The sequence below is a fragment of the Artibeus jamaicensis genome, unplaced genomic scaffold, assembly GCF_021234435.1.
Source record: "Artibeus jamaicensis isolate MK-2021 breed Jamaican fruit bat unplaced genomic scaffold, CSHL_Jam_final contig_464, whole genome shotgun sequence".
NCBI classification, from domain to species: domain Eukaryota; kingdom Metazoa; phylum Chordata; class Mammalia; order Chiroptera; family Phyllostomidae; genus Artibeus; species Artibeus jamaicensis.
In genome coordinates, this window is record NW_026521842.1 from 20,833,931 (window position 1) to 20,854,402 (window position 20,472).

The window sequence follows — 20,472 nt, forward strand, 5'->3', positions numbered from 1 at the left end:
GCTTTCCAAGCGTAACATGTTTAAACCAAACTTATGCTCTTAATGCCCAAACCAGCCCCTTCTCCTTTCAAGGCCCAGAGCAGCACCCCTGTGCTCGCAGCCTCCTGCGCGACCTCAGCCTCATCCTCCATGCCTCCGACCCGTCCGGTTCCCAAGGCCCTGCGCATCTGCCTGGTTCCTGGAAGAGCCTCTGTTTCTCCCCCGAGGTTCATTTTTCTAGTTCAGAACCATGGTACCTCTGACCTGAGTGACTGCAGTAACTCCAGGAAGCTCCCTTGACCTTGGGCCTTCCTCTCGAAGACACTCTAGGGTCCTCCACTTCTGCACTGTCGTCCACAGCAGCCACTAGCCCTGTGGTGGCTGTTGAGTGAGCTCCTGAAATGTGGCTACTGCAAACCAAGACGGTCACTAAGTTTAAAGTTCACACCAGCTTCTCAAGACCTAAGACAAAGTATCTCATAATTTATAGATTGATGACATAGTGAAATTATACGATTTGGAGCATCACGGGTTAACTATAAATATATATTTTAAAATTTCTTACAAATGTCACATCTAGCCCTGGCTGGTGTAGCTCAGTGGATTGAATGTAGGCTGAGAACCAAAGGGTCACTGGTTCGACTCCCAGTCAGGGCACAAGCCTGGGTTGCAGGCCAGGTCCCCAGTGGGGGCCACGTGACAGGCAGCCACACCTTGGTGTTTCTCTCCCTCTCTTTCTCCCTCCCTTCTCTTCTCTCTAAAAATAAATAAATAAAATCTTGTAAAGAATGTAGCCTCTAGAACATTTTAAATCACACGCGTGACTCATATGTCTATTGGATAACACTGGTGTACTTTAGCTTAGCTCCCCTATATTCATATCATTGCATTTAGCATCTCCCGTTACAGTGTGGTTTTGTGTATCTCCTCTCAGTGGGCAGTCTCCTGGAGTCCTGGGGAAGGCTTGTGCCTCACTGCACGTTGTATGTTGTATTGCATGTTGTGTTGCCTATTATATGTGTATTGCATGTTCTGTCACTGTATCCAGGGCTTACAGTACATATTTTTGTATTCCTGTGGAAGGAGCAAAACTCCAGATTTGTCCTCCCGCTCACCCACTGTGTGTAAGGTCGATCCAGGGCTACCCTTAGTTTTCTCCCCGCTTCCTCTCCTTTCCTGGCGGCCCTCCTGTCAGACCGGTCCCCGCGTGTTTCCCGTTTGTAACACGCAGCCTGGAGGCTCAGGGAGGTTGAGTCGTGCACCTTGTGAGTAGTGACCCTCTCGAGCTCTAACCCTCTAAGTCCGTCTGACTCCTGAGCCCGTGCTCTCAGTTGTTCTGTCGGAATGGCCATTTCTCACGTCCGTTTCTCCCCTCTGCCTCTGATAACTCGGACTCCATCCATCTCCTGGCCAGAGTCCTCAATGGGTTCCCGTCGTCCATGCGGGGAAGTCCTGGTGCCCGAGGCTGGGATTCGGGACCTGTCCCATCCGCAGGGCTCTGCACTGTCGAGCCGCACAGGACACCATGGCCATTGCGTGGGATGTGCGTGGGCCTCCTGAAGTTGTGCACGGAGCAGGCCTGCCAGCTGCACCCAGACCTGCCTTCAGTAGGTGAGGCGGAAACCTCACCCGGGGAAGGCGGCTCTTCCTCAGCACAGCTCACACTCACGGGCTCCTGCAGACGTGGACGACCTTGAGAAAGGCAGTGCCAGCCTCCTCTTTTACAGAAGGAGAAACGGAGGCCCAGAGGGAGAGGCTTTTTTCTGAGGCTACACAGCTGTTGGGTGGCGGAACCTTTGACAGAGCACAAGTCTCTTGACTTGTGTTGTAAAGGTCTCCCTCTTGCTCCGGCATCCCTCGGAAAGTCAGAGAAGAAAAAGGCACTTTCTACATCGGAACGGATGATCTCCCCAGTCACAGTACTTCACCCTTGGTGAAAAGAACCACCTAACTTTTTCCCTCTTGATTATCACAGTCTGCCAGTTTTGCTGTTCGAGGATAAAAGGGAGCAATCAAGTTAGCGCCTATACAGGAGGGTTACTGTCATTCGGTGCACAGGACATTGCAAATGGCATAGAAATTTAGGAACAGGAGATCAGTTGGGCTGGACCCTGGGGTGACAGACGCTGGGGGGCAGTCCTTGACTGCCAAGATCTTCAGAGAGCTGGCCATGCTTTCTGCCATTTACATGGCCCATGGGACAGAGGCCATGTTTGTTCTCTTTGGTTTCTAACTGGCTTGCTCATAACTTTGATTTTGCCGAACTGTTGGCTGTAGTATATAATTTTGTGGCTACTCCATTCCCCCAGGTACCTCATAATCTTCCTTCATTAAATGGCAAATGCTTCTTATTTTTTCATTTAAGTTCCTGTTTTAGTTTTTTATTGTATTATTTTCCAGTACCACTAAGTCTCCTTATACTCTCCTCCCTACCCTGTAATCACCACCTTGTTGACCATGTCTGTGAGTCCTTTTTCCCTTTTGCCCAGTTCCTCTACCCCCAAGTTCCCCATTGGCTCACCCAGGTTATCACGTTGCATCAGGTTACTGAGGTCAAAACAAAACAGTGGTCAGTTTAAAGCTTAGTTATCATTGGACTAGATGCTAGAGATGGTGGATGCAGTTGTTTACTTGACAAAGGCTGGAGCGAGCAAATACTGGAAACCTGGAGTTGGAGGGTACAAATTCACCTGCAGAGATGGTCACTGATTCCTCTGTGGTCTTGTACACAGTCCTTTCTGCGCCGGTCACACCATCCTGCCCTTCATCGGCTTAGACAGCTGTCTCATCATTGCTTGAGCACAGTCTACCGGTCAGAGAGTCATGGTGGCCATGTATCCCCAAGACCCAACCCAGGCCTGGCTCTGGAAAGCTATTGCTGAATAAAGAGGTGAATAAGAAGGCTTTGTGGGTGTTTACTGCTCTGAGACAAAGGGAAATTTGCAACTAGGCTATGGTAGCACGGGTGGCGATTCACTATGTTGAGCACCTGTTCATCACTGACATTTTTTCCCCTGGTTTTGCCTAAGGTATTTTAGCTCATGCAGAAGAAAAACTGAAAATCAAACGTCTCTTTCCACACATTCAGAGAGTGTTTATTCGTAGTCTGAGATGGTGCTGCCGGCAGCATTGCTTGCTGCATGTGCTGGTATGTGTCATTCATTTTAATGATTAACATTGAAAAAATATCACAGTGAGAAAAACTTACTTAAGGGTCGAGTAAAGCACAAGAAATAAATTCTTTGTCCCACATGTTGTATTTAACCATCTTATCATTGGAAGATGATTTAATTACCTGGAGAGATAAATAAATAACCACGAATGATTTTGTATGTTGGGGGTCTACAGACTTTGGTGGGATTCCTGTGGTACTTTGTGGCCATGAGAGCCTGAGAATGACATCACACCCTAACAGAGTGGTATATTTGGTACCCAAGACAGTTCAGGAGCTGAGATGATCGTTGGAGATCATAAAGTCTCTTTGTACTGAAGATAAGGAACATGGTTCGCAGAGTTTGGGAGCCAGGCAAAGCCAATGCATGGGTCTTATGGCCACATAAACTTGAATTTGAATGGCGTCCTTTGCAGTGAGTCAGGGTGAATCCGTGGGTGATTTACTTAACTGCTCTGAGCCTCAGTTCCTCCTACATAAAACATGGGTGATGCTTACATGGAATGGTGGTAGAAATATAACAAAAGGTGTGTGCCAAGCCCTGAGCAGACTGCCCAGTGCTTGGAAAATCAAGCACCGGGTCAAGGATAATCCGTACTATCATGGCCTAATTCATGTAGCTCCGTAAGGGACAGGACCAGGATTTGGATCCAGGTCTGCCCCACACCAGGCAATGAGTGAATGCTGCACCTTCGGTGCTGACCCCTGCTGGCTCTCCGTTTCCCCAGAAGCAGAGAGTCAGACTTACAGTGGAGCAGCATTAAAATTTCTACCTAAGAGAAGGTCACGGTCATCGATAAGGGGCCCTATTTGTGGCACACTTTAACATTTGAATTTGATATCTGAGCACGCAGCACATATGCCGTGACCCTTCTGGCGTCTCCGCTGTGTATTTGGCACCTGAGCAGAAGTGATTATTATCCTAAACTTATGCTTTGTTCCGAGTGTAGAAATCGGAGAATAAGAAATGTGATTCAGGAGGTCTTTTAATACTTCCTCTCCCATTCTCTGTGATTTCCACAGACATGGCATAATTCCTGTGATTTGAGTTGAAGCTAGAGACCAGCTCAGTGCTGAGTGATGAGATCTGAACGGGGAATAAAATATGCTTGAATTAATTTGCATAATAGAATCCGATTGGTTACAAAGCTGTGTTTGTTGAAGTGGAGACCAGAGCCCCTTAGCTCTCCCAGCAAGGGGACGCTGCACATGCAGAATGGATTTTCGAGTTCTGGTGTGGGCCTCGGTAATATTCTTAATGTAATGGTAACGTGTCTTAAACTGTAAATTAGCTCACTAGAAATGAAAAGAGCAGGCCAGCCTGTCTGATCCTTCCCGCTCCGTGGGGAGGAGAAAGCTGTAGAACCAAAGCCGCTTGCTTTCTGCTAAGCACTTTCGTCTTTCTTTCTGTACCGGGTAACAATTTCCACCAGGAGTCCAAATATACTTAAACACCCATATATGTCATTTTCTTTTACGGAGACAAAAGCAGGCACAGCATGAGTTTTATGCTCAAGGCACAGTAGCTTATGACGGGCTATCTGCTGGCAAGATAGAAGGGCCAGCCTTCCACTTAGAGCTGGTGATTTCGCAAATCCATTTTTCCGTCGTGTTATTACTCCCGTGACTTTCAGCAACATTTATTTTTCCTTCCAAGCAATATGCTCCAGTCATAAAATAAAGCCCCCCTATATGTTTCAGCGGAACCCCAATGCTTAGGCACCCCAGCATACTGTTAGAAAGTGCTTTAATGAAAGGGTTATTCAAGAACCACCTTGGGGGTCTTTAATAAAACTGGTTAGAACGTTGATATATTTCCCTAATTATTACCAACGTCAAGGTCTTCTTAGGAGGGCAGTCTCCTATTAATTTTTATGCGTGATTCCTACAAACTCTCTACCACTGAACACATCAATCGGGTCTCTAGATTTTAGAAGCATTCCCCCCCAAATAAAAAATCTCCTTGAACACATTATTTTTAACTTATACATTTAGAATTCTGAAACAGGTTTAAAATAAATAATGAAGATTAGCTTTCGGCGAATGGTGCTGTTTAGGGACCTGGTTATACGGTGACTGGGTGGTGATGGGCTGATGTAAGTGCCTTCTGTTCATCTTCAGTTTGGTCGTTGCTGTGAAATACTTTATCTTTCTACTTCTGGTTTGCTTTGAATATTTTAGTCCCAGTATTACTCCTCCTTCCCTTTTGTCCCATACCCACCACCAGTGTCACCAAAACTTACATTGTGTTCATGTTAAGACTGTCGTGCATGTTGTATGCAGGTGTGTGCCTGTATTTGAGATGCAGCCTTCTCTCGGAGGCTTAACTACACTAGACTAGACTGCCAGGGCCAGCACGCAGGTCTGGGAGCCAACTGCCCTGGCTCAGATCCCGGCCCTTTGACCTGCCGACTCTGCAACCACGGCAAGTTCCTTACTTTCCCTGTAAGGAAGAGTAAGGCCTTCCTTAGTCGAAGTGCCTTCGACGACTTCCCTGTAAAATGGCGATCCTACTACTTTGTAGCGCTACTGTGAAAATTTAATGGCTCCACTCATTGAAAGCACTTGGAAGACCGTTAGGCAGATAATAATGAACAAGTGTGAATTATTATTAATATTATTATTATTATTTCATCATAGTCATATTATTAATGGGCATCAGGTCCTGCTAGTGGTTTACTTTAGGGGGCTTCTAGGTTACTGTTTTCATTACATTAACCTAGAAGGTTTGGACATTAACCTAGTGTCCATATCATTTCCTGGTGAACCTCAAACAAAGAGCGAAAGCTGGTGTTGACCACTTGTTAGGAATACAGAGTCCAGAGCCCACTGTCGTGGGTTCAAGTTCTAGTTCTGCTATTTGTCAGAAACATAACCTCTTCCAAGTTGCTTAATTTGTCTGGACTTCAGTTTTCTCACCCTTTAAGGTAAAAGTATTCATAGCACCTATTCATAGTTTGTTGTATAGATTAGGCAAATTACCATTTGTCATTTTTAGCTCAATGGCCATAACGAGCTTCTGCTAAGTAAAATTTTCATTCTGAAATTGAATAAATTTAAAAAATCATGTCTTGAAGCTAATCTTACACATCTATGAGATTGATCATCAAAATAACTTTATATATCACATAGTCATATAAGCACTTACAAATAATGGGCCCGATGAATTGCTTTTGAAAGCAAGTTGGTTTTGCTGGTATTTCCAGCAGAGGAAAATAGACAATTTCATGTTTTCCAACAAAGGGTCTATTATTTATTGGCCATGTGGAAGCTCTTAAGTTCATTAGTATCAAGCTAGAGTGTTTTTCACAAAGAGAAAGAAAAAATGTTGTCATCTCGTTGCAACACTTTCAGTGTCAGAAATAATTGCGCTTTACAGCAAAATGGCAGCCAGAAGAAAGAGGTGCAGAAATATCAACTTTAATTAAACCCCTTCTTTCAGAGACCCTTCAGAGTTTATATGCAAGAATAATTTCTCACCGTGTGAACGAGCACTTAATACTTGCGTGGTGTAAAGTGGGCAGGGACCCTGCCGTACCATATGTTCTTTTCCTTCTCTTTCTCCTTGAGATTCTAAGGAGGCAAAGTCGAGTTTGAACTTGAAGCATGTGGTTCAAATCATGCTTCATCCTTTTATGAATGGCCTGCCTTGAAGTGCTCACTCACTGGACATAAAATCATGAATAAGAGAAAAATCTCACCACTAAGATGCATTCAAGCGAGGAAGGAGACCGTGTATGGATCAGAAGAAATGTCCCACAGTCTTTTACCAGAGCTCCAGTCATGAATGTGAAGCTGGAAGCCACTTGGAGAAAATGATACACAGTGGCTTCATTTTGGAGGGAATGAGGCAGAGCCCCCAAAAGGGGAATTCATGGGGTCTTGGGACAAGCTAGTGGCAGATTCTCCACTCTACCTCCAGCTTCCAGACTTAACCCCAGGAGCTTCCTATTGCTTCACATTGCCTCATTTTAGGATGTAACCCCTCCTGGGTCCCTCTCTGTGCTCTCTGCACACAGCCAGTTTGGACTGCAAGGAACAGCATTTGACACAAGGAACAGCATTTGATATATAAATGCCTGAGTCTGAGGTTGAGGCTGTTAAATAATGACATTGCCTTTTTAATCTTTCTCTTCTACACAGCCTGAAGTGTCTGTCACACTAAATATTAAAGTCCCCATACCTTGAAAAGAGACTAACAGAACCCATCGAAGAGTGGTACTGGGGACAGTGATGGGCGCTGGAAATTAACGGCACATCTGGGCCTTCCCAGGTACCATGTTGCCAAATTAGAAAGCAGCAGAAAGGCTTGGGTTGGTGAAGTTAAAGGCCATTAGAAGGAAAGGCGTCCTGCACCAAGACGTTAGAAGTCCACCAACTCCCTTATTTTCTAGACAACCCAGGCCAGATGGCTGTGGCATCTCCATGTAGCTTATTCCTCAGCTCCTCTCCTAGCAAAAGCACCTCATCACCTTCTTCTGGGCCTCTTCATCTGCAAGTTAAGAGCACCTCCTTCTTCTGAGGGAGGCTGGCCGTCTAGGAGGAGAGGAAGAGACCTTGTGTGCACCCAGTTCCCACACAGTGTCTGCCCCACAGTGCTCTCATCAGGCCTGCTTTCAGACAAGATCACTCAGGTGCAGAGTGCTGGGTGACCTGCCCAAGGTTACCCAGAGGGTGAGACAGAGAAATGGCATTCCAGTCCAGTTTGTCTGCTTCCCAAATGTCCCACCATGCCAAGGGCCACACCCCCTCTCCTGTTCCCCCCGCCACTTCATCTAACCTAGACTGCGCAGAATTCGGTGATGGTTTCTCTTTGTACAATACTCAGGGAGCTCACCACTTTCATTCAACCACCCTCGTCCCCCCTCTGCTGAAACGAGGTGTCACCCTCAGTATCGGTGTGTCATCCTCCTTGCCCAACCATTTCGTGAGAGTCCCTCACATTGGTAGCAGAGCTGGTAGTGGGGACTGTCTGGCTCTGGGAACTAGACTCCAACTGGACTCTGAGGGTCCCTTTCCCAGAGGAGACAGTGATTGTCCAGAAGAAAGAGTGGGGTGCCAAGAAGTGAACACAAGCAATGGACGTTCCTTGGGAGAGAATTAAGTGTCCAGCACCAGAAAGACTGAGTCCAGGCAAGGAGCCCAGGAACCAGAAGCAGAACTTAGTGACTAGTGGGAAGCAGCAGCGTGCCAGGGGGAGGACTGGAGTGACCGCAGATCAGGAACCCACAAGGGTCATGGAGGTGTTAGCGGCTCATGCTTCCTGCTGGTAAGTTGCTGAGTCACAGCTGGGTGCCAGGAACAGGCCTTTTGGATCAGTTGACAGGACATGCTGTCTTACTTTGCTTCTGGTTGGGAAGTGCTTCTAAAGTATCTTTGACACCTGCCAGGTTCAGGTAGGATCTTCAGCTTCTTGGGTGGACCTTTGACCAACGAGAGCAAATCTTGTCCGTTGAATCTACACAATAGCCTCCAAGGACCCATCATGGAGGACCCGACCCCTGATTTTACTGGCAAATGTTTTAGTGACTGTCAGTGGTCTCGCAGGACCTTCCCCGACCTCCCTTCTCTAGCAGGGCCTGTTGTTGCCTCTCTCCTTCCTTGTGCTCTCCGGTGGTGCTGGGTGTCTCCGGGCCTGCAGTTCTGTGACCAGCTTGGGGCTTCAGGACACGCTGCTGCTTCTGCGTGGACACCCCATCCATTTCCTTCATGGAAACGCTCACTCCAGGTTGAGCCCAGCCATCCCTCTAGGACTAACCCTCTAGGAGGTCTCTTCATTGTCCCCACCGTCTGCCATCTCCATTCTCAGGCCCCACCAATCACACGCTCCTCTCCTGGACTCCCATGAAGCCCTAGTTTTTTCTATTGCAAACACATGCCCGAGCATAAGTATGATCAGTAACAACATTAACATGGAACGCTTCCCGTGTACCACGCATGTGCTGAGACATAGGGCCTGGACTCACTAAATCCCCTTGCCCACCTTGCAGTGGCCATGATAAGTCTCATCCCCATTTCAAAAACGAGCAAGCGGAGCAAAGAGAAGTCAGTTAGCTTACCCCACACCCACAGCCAGCGAGTGGTAAAGCTGACACTCGGACCCGGGCAGCTGGCTTCCCCAGCACACATGTTTTATCCTTAATGTTTGTGTTCCTCTCACCTACCACGTGGTGAGCTGTGAGAGAGGAGGGACTGTCGCTGATCTCTGCCTCCTTGGCACCCGGAGTGGAGCAAAGCGCGCCCATGGTCCACCAAGCGTAAAAAACTAGCGATGGGGTTGAGACAAGGTGGGGATGGAGTCTGCGGCTAATGTGACCTTTCTCTCTCCCTGCAGAAGCCGCCTGGGGAAGTGGAGAGCCCTGACGTGATGTGCTCGGCGAGCAGAGACAATCCATTCCGAGAGAGGTCTGTGTGACGCGTCTGGGAGGCCACCATCGGCCAGGCCACCGCACGGTTGGTGGAGGGGGCGACAGCCGCATTCTCCTGTGCCTACCACGTAACCAAAAATGAAGGAGAACTACTGTTTACAAGCCGCCCTGGTGTGCCTGGGCATGCTCTGCCATAGCCAGGCCTTCAGCACGGAGCGGAGGAGCCACCTGCGACCCTCGTTCCACGGGCACCACGAGAAGGGCAAGGAGGGGCAGGTGCTGCAGCGCTCCAAGAGAGGCTGGGTCTGGAACCAGTTCTTCGTGATAGAGGAGTACACCGGGCCGGACCCCGTGCTCGTGGGCAGGGTAAGGCCACCACAGTGCGTAGAGATGATTCCTCTCCCTCCACCCCGGTGGTAGGGAATCGCTGAGAAAAAACCTAGGAGGGGCACACTGACGGGCTGGCCACCCACAGGGAACCACACCACCATTGCACAGACACGCTTCCAGCCTTTCCTTTTCACACTCGTAGGCTTATCCACGCTGAGGACACTTCTGTCTTCCACTTAATCTTACACCATCATAGCTACGTTTCTTCATGGCGGCACAACGGTCTGCTGAGTGAAATGGTGATGATTTGTTCAACCGCTCTCCAGCTGGGGCATTTCCCTGACCACACCCCACCCCCAACTTGGATGCCGTTTCTCATAACCCTCCTACTCCTTTTATCCCAGCTTCCTGTGCTGTATTACATGTGTCTACTTGTCTGTCTGTCTCCCTCATTGGCGCCTAGGCTGCCTGCCATAGGAACAATGTCATCCTTGGGTCCCCAGCTCTTGGTGCTAAAGCACAGCTTTGGGGAAGCCTCTGTAAATATCTGATGAGATTAATGGATGTGGAAGAGGGGCTGGGGTTCTGTTGGCTTCGGCTGAGACGTGGCCACACTGAGATGGGTGTCTGGGGAGTCCCAGCACTATTCAGAGTCCGCATCTCTTGTGTGCCTCCTCTGAAACAGTGCAAGGGGAGAGAGAGAGTCCAGAGCATGTTCGAGAGACCGACTGCCAGGTAAAACACGCCGCTGTCTTTCAGAGAACAGGGATATTAACTACACGGAGGGCGGGGCTCACATACCCGAGAACGGAAAGCCCGCTTACTGTGCAGAGACGGAGCGAGGCAAATGGCACACGAGGGTCGAGCGTCCCTGACCTCGCAGGGGCCTTACCTACCCAATTCCAAAAATAAAAACTAAATTGAGGAGTAGGGTAACGACCAAATTCCACACAAGTGATTTTGAATTTGCATGGTAACCTTTGGGAGGTAGGAAAAGAGGCTTCATGGAGACCATGACAATAACTTGTTACCAGAAAGATGAGCAGGAGGGCAAAGGAATGAGGACAGACTAGAGGATGCTCATCTCTGAGCCTGGAACATTCCAACAGAGTTATCTCAGCTGCGACTCAACATCAGAATCCAGTGTTTCCTATTGATAAAATGGATGTATTTGGAGGAGGTCCATATTATTGTCTCAATAATATTGTCCAGGTTTGGGAAAGAGGTTTTTTTAAAGAGATGCACTAAAGAATTTCATTCATTTATACCCAAAATGGAAAGATTATACCCAATGTAGAAGCCAGCGTGGGAAATGGGGACCCAGGGAAATCGCTGGCACGTAGAATTCCCTGCGTGGAGGAGATGGGCTCGGTGCCCAGGGAGGAAGAGGAACTGCGCTGTGGCAGGGGCTGTGTGGGAACTGTCCCAAAAGAACAGGACCTGTGCCATTCCAGCATCTCTGGGACAGCAGCTGCCATGCCACTAAATGGAAGCACAGGGAGAAGGGGGGGGTGAAGAAGTGAGTGGCGTCTAAAATCTAGGCCCCCAAGAATGGGTCTGGTGTCAGGCTGGATGGGGGGAAAGAAATCCAGGGGTTGGATCCTATGGCTCCTCCTTTCGACACATTGGCCATCTATGGTTTTCAATGAACAGGGGGAAGAGACTAGGTGGCTGGTTCCCTAATAACTTTGACTTGATGACATTCAAGGTTGAGTAATGTGAGATGCCTGAGAAAGTGGCACTTGGCAAAGCCCGAGCTTTCGGATTCCTTGCAGGAAGCGCGTAGCATGCCACGCCGTGCTGCGTGGAGCGGAAGCCTTGAGTCTTCCGAGTCGGGAAATCAGCTGTGTTGGCCTCAGCGGCCACATGACCCAATAGCACTAAATGGTTTCCCAAGCTACTTTCTGTGTCAAACCAAATAAATATCGTTGTCAATTGTACGGGTCATCTTTGTGGGCAAGAAAAGAAAGAAGGAATTTATTTGTGGTTTTGAAATTGGAAACCAGGAAAAACTATGAGCAGTATATTTAACATTTTTTTCAGTTTGTTGATCATGAAATAATGTTATTTAACGCCCAAGAGTCTTGCCAAATTCACATGGACCTACAGGTGTCCTCCTGAGCTGAAATAGTAGGTGCTTCAGTAAGGCATTAGATGTGTGGTTTTTTTTTTTTTTTTAATGGAATTGATAGAGAAAATTTTAAAAAGCACTGTGTTCAGTCTTGCTTTGTGACTCCGGACAAGCGCTCAAGGCCTTGGTTTCATAATAATAATTAAAATGGCATTGATAATAAGTGTAAATTAAGATAATACAATAATACATTATTATGCAATAAGGAGCTAAAGCCTTTTTGTTTTTACTGGGTTCTCATGTGCATTTCTCATGTACTAGGCAGAACCCAGGGCTTTGCGCCCTGTCCGCTGCTCCGGAAACCTAGGAGAAGGGTGAGGACACTGCTTTCCTTTGCCCACCACGGGCATGAGGGGGGCAGAGGGATTCGGGTGAAGATGAAAGCTGCAGAAACTAAGGTTGGACAAGAAGTGGGGTGCATCTGTTGTTACGGGAAAATCAGACATGCCATTTTTGGGGGGCTCCCATCTTAAGAAACATGGAGCAGAGTCAGGACATGGAGGTTGGGGAGAGGTAGTTTCCTGGCCTTGGCAAGTGTGGGTTTAGGCAGGTACCCTAACTCCTCTGGGCTTTGTCCCCGGGTGTGGGGGCGCGGAACTAAGGATATCTAAGATTCTGCCTGTGGTCTGAGAGGCTGTCTGTGCCTCCCACCGTCCCACCCGCGGTCTCCTCACCCCCAGGTGCCACGCAGCAGGTCTTCTGGGAAGGTCTGATCAGTGTATTGTTTGGAGAAACAGTCCTGGAAAGAGCATTAGTGTTTTGGGGAGACAACTGCTGAAAGAAATGATGACAGCATTCATGCAATAGATAGGCAAGGTCAGTCTGGGTGTTCCCTTGGGGAAGGGTCCCCCAGAAGGGGCCTCCTTCGAGGAAAACAGGGGTGAAGAGAGGTATGTGCATTGTGGCTCTTTACTGCATAAAAATAAACAGAGCGTTGTGTGCGACAGTGGAGATACTGGTGCACGGGCATCGGATGCGCCATGGCAGGTTCGCAGGGGGCTGGCGTGTGAGTGAGGGGAGTGAAGCAGAGGGAGTGGGAGCCGAGACAGCTCGTCACCACAGAAACGTTTGTTGTTTTTTACTATTTGCAACATGCACATATTTTTTCCAAAATAATTCCATTAATGCTGTGCATGTGTATGTATTATATGTGTGCCTACATGTGGGGAGGAGGGAGAGAGTGTGAAACCTGGAATTTAAAGAAAGTGAGGGTTCAGGTTTGAGCCCTGGCTTCCCAGCTGCCAGCCACAGGACCTTGGCCAAGGCGGTCGGTCCTGTTTTCTAATATTCTGCTTCCTCATTTGTAAAACAGAGCGGGCAGGTCTCCCTCTTGTCGTACGTATGTGTGTGTGCATGCGTGTGTGTGCGTGTACACAGCGTGTTGTGGCTCTCTGTCTCCCCATGCAGCCTTCATGCAATTACAAATCTCAATTTCTCCTTTTCTAGCTTCATTCCGATATTGACTCTGGTGATGGGAACATTAAATACATTCTCTCAGGTGAAGGAGCTGGAACCATTTTTGTGATTGATGACAAATCAGGGAACATTCATGCCACCAAGACATTGGACCGAGAGGAGAGAGCCCAGTACACGCTGATGGCTCAGGCGGTGGACAGGGACACCAATCGACCGCTGGAGCCGCCATCAGAGTTCATCGTCAAGGTCCAGGACATTAACGACAACCCCCCCGAGTTCCTGCACGAGACCTATCACGCCAACGTGCCCGAGAGGTCCAATGTGGGTGCGTACGGCAGGCGGGGACCCACTCTGTCTGCCGGGCGGGTGTCCCTGCGGCTGGGTGGGCCGGTGCCCATGCTCCCAGGTCAGGAAGTAGAACTTATTCTGTAGTCTCAATGGTGGAATAACAGGCACAATTTTTATTTGTGTCGTCTCAGATATTTAAGGTGGACATGAGATTTGAAAATCTAAATGTACAAAATAGGAAGGAGTGTGGAAGAGGGGGAAGAAGACTGAATCCAGGTAGCCTGGCTCTGGTGCTCATTAGCGGTTCAATGGGCTGTTCTCTTAGCCCGGGTTTCCACCTCTGTGAGATGGGAGTAACAATTCCTGGTCTTGCAGGACTGGAGACGGTAAGACGATACACACATCAGTCACAAGTACATGCTGATGTTCAGTTAGCATTAGCAGCAGTGATATTTGTTGCATGTAGGCGTTATGCTCGCTAATGATATAAATGGACTGCTGCGTTTCATTTTTGCAACGATTCACCTTTGTGATGAGGTCGGTCCTAGTTGACCTGTTTTGCAGAAATACGAGAAACCCAAGCTAGGAAAAGGTTAACTCATTTATCCAAGGTCACCTGACCTAGTAAGTGAACCCAGAATATGTAGTTAACCATGGCCCTGTCTCTATCGATTATAGTGATTCTGAAGTAGGCCCGTCTGGTCATCCTGCATCGAGGCTCTGCACTGCTGCAGCCTGACTCCCTGCAGGGCTCCCCTCCCTCCCGCCCCCCACCGCCACCTTCTCCTGGAAGCAGCTTCCATGGGACTCTGCAGAAGGCATGTAGCTGTGGTCTCTTGGGAAACACGCCTCATATTAAGAACGGTTTCCCTTTCAGACCGTGAGCAGGGCTGTTTTGATCAGGGAGTGGGTCTGGTTCTATGAAGCAGAGATTAAGAGCTCGAATGAGTTCAAGGTCATCAGGGTCAAGCCACCCTGAGGTGGCTTGGAGAGTCTCTCTCTCTCCTTCAGGTAAAGTCAAACCCTCCGCACACTTGACAAGAGTCAGCCCGAGCCACATCTTGCCACCTTCTCTTCCCTTTCTGCCCTGCCCAGCCCCTTGACCTTGCAGTAGTCACCTGGGCATTTAAACAAGAAGCAGCAGGCACAAATATTAAATTACTAAAGAGGAGACAGCAGCAGCATCAGCGGCTGAGCTGGGGGGAAAGGCCAGTCACCAGAAAGGAGTCTCCGGGGGAATTTTCACGTGTCCACCCATGGGGGCTCCTCGATGCTAAGGAGTAACACCCAGCTTCCCATCAAGGCCCGGGAGAGTGGTCTGCTGTCAGACAGGACTGGGGCGCGCCATGGTCAGGCCTCTGGCCAGCCAGGTGAACCCGGGAGGTTTCTTATGTCTTTCTCACCCTTCCTTTTACCATTTATAAACTCAAGATAACATAAACCATGGTGAGGGTTAAATAACACAGACACAAAGTTCAGAGAGTTGTAATGGCTTCAGTGGAGTTTTAGATACAAATAAAGCATAAGAAAATAATAATTTCCCAAGCTGTGCCATGAAGGCAGAAACCAGGGCCCGTTCTCCTTTATAAATCTGCACCTGGAATAGTGGCTAGAACCGTACCTGGTTCTGTGGGGAGAGCTCGGGAATGTTGTCCGCACGGGAAATGAATCACAGAAGAGGACCCGGAAGAAAGCGAGGTTTGCTTTTCCAGCAGGTGGGGGAATCCCTGGCCGTGCTGTGCGTTACACGGTTCTCAGAGGCCGGCCCACGGGCCCCGGCCTCGCGCGTGCGGCCTTGTCCCTCTGCCGAACATGCCACAGAAAGAGCTGGGGTTCGGTTGTTGGCCGGATGGGGCTTAGACCCTCGACGCCAGCAACAACCCAGTTTTCCAAATAGGTTGCAAAACTTCACACGTCCCATACCCAGTATCTCACAGGTGCAGTGGATGTAAAACAGTGCCGAGTGGGGGACCCCGGCCACCCTTGGGGGGTGTACCCCACACAAAGCCTGGCACCGAGGAATCGGAGGATGGCTGGTTCTGTCCTGCGGGCATCTCTACCCCCATCCGAGGCCCAGCACTTCCTGCCCTCAGATTCTTGTGGCCATCAAGGAAGAGAAGTTTTTTCTAGAAAAACACAATCTCATCTCCCGCCAGCTCCCTGGTTTCCTTCCATTCTGACCCACAAACGCTCACCTTACACCTCAGCAGGAGGGTGGTGCTCTGTGACCGCCAGACCGCTCGAGGTGGGGAGATGCAGCTGTGGTGCCAGGAGGGAGCAGTGTTCAGTATGATATTTATAGCCATGAATTAATTAAAGTGTAGTATTAGCAGCCATTTTATTCCATGCAAAGCAACAATAAAATGATGTATTTATTGCTCTGCTACAGATGGAAGACTGTATTTTTGTCTTTTCAAGAAAAATAATTCATCATTAATTATCCTTTATTATACTCTTTGGGAAGATTTTTATTTAATTATTTGATAGGTTGAACATTTTAATTGCATGGATCTTAGACTGTTTTTGCAATAATGTTCATAGTATTATTTTAACTACCAAGCATAACAGGATGTATGAACATATGAAGTTCATTTTTAAGGTATAGGAATTAAGAGGGAAGGAAGGAAGGGAGGGAGGGAGATTAGTTTGCATTTCAAACCCAGGAACATGAACGCGTGCTAACTAATCTTTTCCTCGGTTTCTCATTTCAAGATGAAACTCTGTATACTAGAATAGAAGGTGAAAAGCGAGGAACTGTCGCTAACGAATCTGTTTCGCTTTCAAGGAACGTCAGTGATCCAGGTGACAGCGTCGGACGCGGACGACCCCACCTACGGGAACAGCGCCAAGCTGGTGTACAGCATCCTCGAGGGCCAGCCCTACTTTTCTGTGGAAGCACAGACAGGTACCGCGACACGTCACCGTGATCTGTGACAGGCTGGGAATAAGGGGCCGAGACCTGCTTGCGCAACCTCGTGGATTCCCTGTTCTCTCGGATGTGAAAAGGGCCACCTTCTAGGGTGGGTCCCAACACCGGGCACTATACACGTGCCCGACATCCGATGAGAACACATGTCTCCGTTTCGCTGTGTCCCGATAATAAACGTAATCTCAGAACGCAACTTTTATCTTAAAAGTGTGTCATAGAAGTCAACTTCAGTATAAGAGCTTATCTTAATATATTGAAATTTTATCGTAAGATTTAACTGTGGATCCAAATCCAGAGACCACAGAACCTAAAAACAGGCAGCTCCCAAAGGCCTCAGTGCAGCGCGGGGGGCAGGGTGTTCATGCTCAAGGGCGTTTGGAGGCAGCGCATTGCCTGTCTCGCCACATTCCCGGTCTCACCAGGGAGCTGGGGGTGCCCAGAGGGCCTTAGCATCCAGAACGAAGCTTCTGCTCACTTCAAACAGAAGACAAACAGCAAACCAAGAGAATGAGCAAATATAACAACAACCAAAGTGTTTCACTTCATTTATATCACTTTTTGATTCGGAGATCCTTTTATTAGAATATACACAAAAATCCTGTGATTAAAATAGACACTAAAATCCTCATCCACAACATGACCCCCCCCCAAACTCCTTTCTTTTTCTACAGCATGCCCCCTATATTTGAAAGATGTTTACAGGTAACTCACAGTTATTGTTACGGTTGGAATATTCTCAAACACATCTCTGCGTATACATATAAACAGAGACTACTGATCAGCTGTTTTGCTCATTTACTCGATATGGTTTCTGCTCACCTGTGTCATCCTTTATTTGTAGCCACTTGGCTTCAGATCACAATTTATGGGGCTACTTGCTTTGGTTCCATAAAAAGCATCGGCTTGAGCCTTTCTTTTTAGATGTTCAGAACTAGTCGGGGCAGGGGGCTATACTTGCAACCGTCTTCGTTTCAGGGGCTCAGAATTTGAACCCACCAAATTGTTGAGCCAGGGAAAGGAGGCCCAGCGAGTTTGAGGGTGTATTTGAGAAACATCAGGGGGAAGAGGGGAATAAGGGCTTAAGGCTTCCACCGAGGCCTTTACATTCCCATTGTAAATGTGGCCACATGCACAGAAAGAAAAAGCTTGCACACGTTCCCAAGAGATTTAAGGGAGTCTAGTTTTTCTATAAATCAGGGATCGTGTCAAATTAAATAATCTACCGTTGTTATTGTGTGCATTTTTAACCCATCTGGTACACTCTGCTAAGTTTTAATTTTAACATTTTTTAATGTACTGCATGAAATACATGCCTTCTGCTTTTTTAACCTAATATGGAGCATAGAAAAATGTTTCTAAGAATTGCCTGCAGGGATGGAGTTTTTTTTTTAATTTAATTTTTTGATGAGTTTTTTAAAAGATTTCATTTCTTTATTTTTAGACAGAGGGGAGGAGAAGGAGAGAGGGAGAGAAACATCAGTGTGTGGTTGCCTCCCACACGCCCCCTACTGGGGACCTGGCCCACAACCCAGCCATGTGCCCTGAGTGGGAGTCGAACTGATGATTCCTTTGGTTCGCAGGCCAGTCCCCAATCCACTGAGCCACACTGGCCAGGTCTAAATTTAATTTAATTTATTTTTCAGAGACAGGGGAGGGAAGGGAGAAAAGGAGAGGGAGAAACACCAATGTGAGAGAAACATCGATCGGTTGCCTCTCGTACACACCCCAGCCAGGGACAGCCCACAGCCCAGGCATGTGCCCTGACCAGGAATCAAACCACCAACCCTTCACATTGCTGGAAAACGCCCAGCCACCGTGGCCACACCGGTCACGGCCAGGGATAGACTTTTACATGTGCAGAAGCTCATCTGCACTTTTACATGTGCAGAACACCTTTATAGCAGTTTCTCAAATGCTTCAGTATTTAGGATCATTATATCTGCATTTAAAATGTAACATATAAAACATATAAATTTTAATGCTATGTTGATAATTAGGCCAGTTTGCTGGAAAGTTCATCTCGATGATGCTCTAGGTGTTGCTGGGTTATCATGATCACGTTGAAGTAACTCTTCTGTGAGGGGAGGTGCCATTTCATTCACCGTCATGTCCCCTGTGCCTGGAAGTGTTTTTGTCAAACTGTTGTTGGAAATAAGTGTCTGTGATATTTCCTATTTCCCTGGCCAGGTATCATCAGAACGGCCCTTCCCAACATGGACAGGGAAGCCAAGGAGGAGTACCACGTGGTGATCCAGGCCAAGGACATGGGCGGGCACATGGGCGGACTCTCAGGGACAACCAAAGTGACGATCACCCTGACCGATGTCAACGATAACCCACCCAAGTTTCCGCAGAGTAAGTAGGTGGGCTTGGCTTTCACTTTTCAATGGCGCCCCAGCCAGCGCCTTCTCTGGTCCGTCCCTGCTCTACTCAACTTCGAAGGAGAAAAAATCTAGGGAAATGGAGATTCTATGTCATTCTTGCAAAAAAAAAAAGAAAAAACAAGACAGCAGCAGCCACAACAAAACAAAACAAGTTTAAACAGAATGGACCCAGCAGCGGAAGCAGGCGATGTAAAAAGTCCCACAGCGGACACAGAAAATCTGTTCTGCTAGGTATCGTACCAGATGCTAGTGATGTGCTCCAGCCGTGAATGGACCTGTCCCGGACACAGCATTCCCCTTTCTGACCTGGGTGTACCAGGACCTGGATCAGTCATCCATTGCTCTACAGCAGGCCACCCAGAACCTTTGTGGCTTAAACCAGTGAGAGTGTATTTTTCTCGTGAGTCTGAAATGGGGGCGAAACTTATGGGGGTTGGTCTGTTTCTGTTTCCGTAGCATCCAAAGGGGACAGTTTGCTGGGCCTGGAGGATCTGCTTGCCATGCATGTGGCTGGTGGGATGGTGGTGGCTGTCAGTTCCTCCCCACTGGGGCCTCTCTACGGAGTGGCTCGGGTAGGTTCTGAAAGGGAGACCCTGGGGACACCAAGGCCGAAACCGTGCTGCCTGCTGTGACCCACTGCATTGCTCTCACCGTAGTGTTCAGACCGCCCGAATTTAAGCAGGTTCTCCTAGAACCCTGCCTTTCAATAGTAGGATGGGCAAAGTCAAATTACAGGAAAAGCATGTGGAATGGGAAATGTTGTTTCAGCCATTTTGGGAGAAAACAGTCTTTCCTAAGACCTAACTAATAGGATGTTGTTGGAACTAAAAGAGCTAATATTAAATCTTACAGGGATACCTGGCATAAGTTGTCAACAGATGTTAGCCATGATTAGTATCTAATTGAGGGATTACGGTCCATCCTTCTACAAAATGTATGGGCTTGCTGAGGGAAAGAAAAAAAGATTTGGATAGGTTGTTATTAATAACTGTAACTACGATCACCATCATTAATGAATAAGAGCTGGCATTTGACAGGTAAAACTGGGTTCCACGCAAGGTTCAGAAGTTGCCCAAAGGACACAGCAAAGCCAGCATTTGAACACAAAGCCATTTCCGTGTGGCGAGGTATAGACGGAGGTACGGTGTGGTCACACCGATGCCAGTGCTGCCAGTACCTGTCTCCTGCACAGGTTCGGAGGGCAGCCGGGAGGGCCTGGGAGTTTATCTCCAGAAAGGTGACATCACTCACGAATGAGCAAGCAACGAAGGCAACCAAATATGGCCCCACAAAGGCGCCATGGTTGCCTTCGAAGACAACCCTCTAGGCAAGGGAGACCGTGAGATGGAGGATTACAGGCACCACTTGTCCTGGAATCCCCAAAGAGATGGGGAAAGACTGCTTTGCCCGACCAGACAAGTCTTACTGGTTGAGCATCTGCAGTAAGCTCAGTGCCCACGTAGCACTCTCAAAGC

The 20,472-nt window shown here is 48.1% G+C and overlaps 1 protein-coding gene across 2 annotated transcripts in view; it reads left to right on the plus strand.

Moving 5' to 3' along the window:
- The window catches only part of CDH11 (cadherin 11), a 133,238-nt gene that overhangs the window by 81,683 nt on the left and 31,083 nt on the right, over positions 1-20,472 (plus strand). For both annotated transcript variants that reach the window (XM_037162697.2, XM_037162698.2), the window contains 4 exons: positions 9,486-9,885; positions 13,427-13,721; positions 16,470-16,589; positions 18,801-18,968. In XM_037162697.2, the coding sequence (XP_037018592.2) occupies positions 9,658-9,885; positions 13,427-13,721; positions 16,470-16,589; positions 18,801-18,968 (811 nt within the window). In that variant the 5' untranslated portion in view covers positions 9,486-9,657. The remainder of the gene's footprint in view (positions 1-9,485; positions 9,886-13,426; positions 13,722-16,469; positions 16,590-18,800; positions 18,969-20,472) is intronic.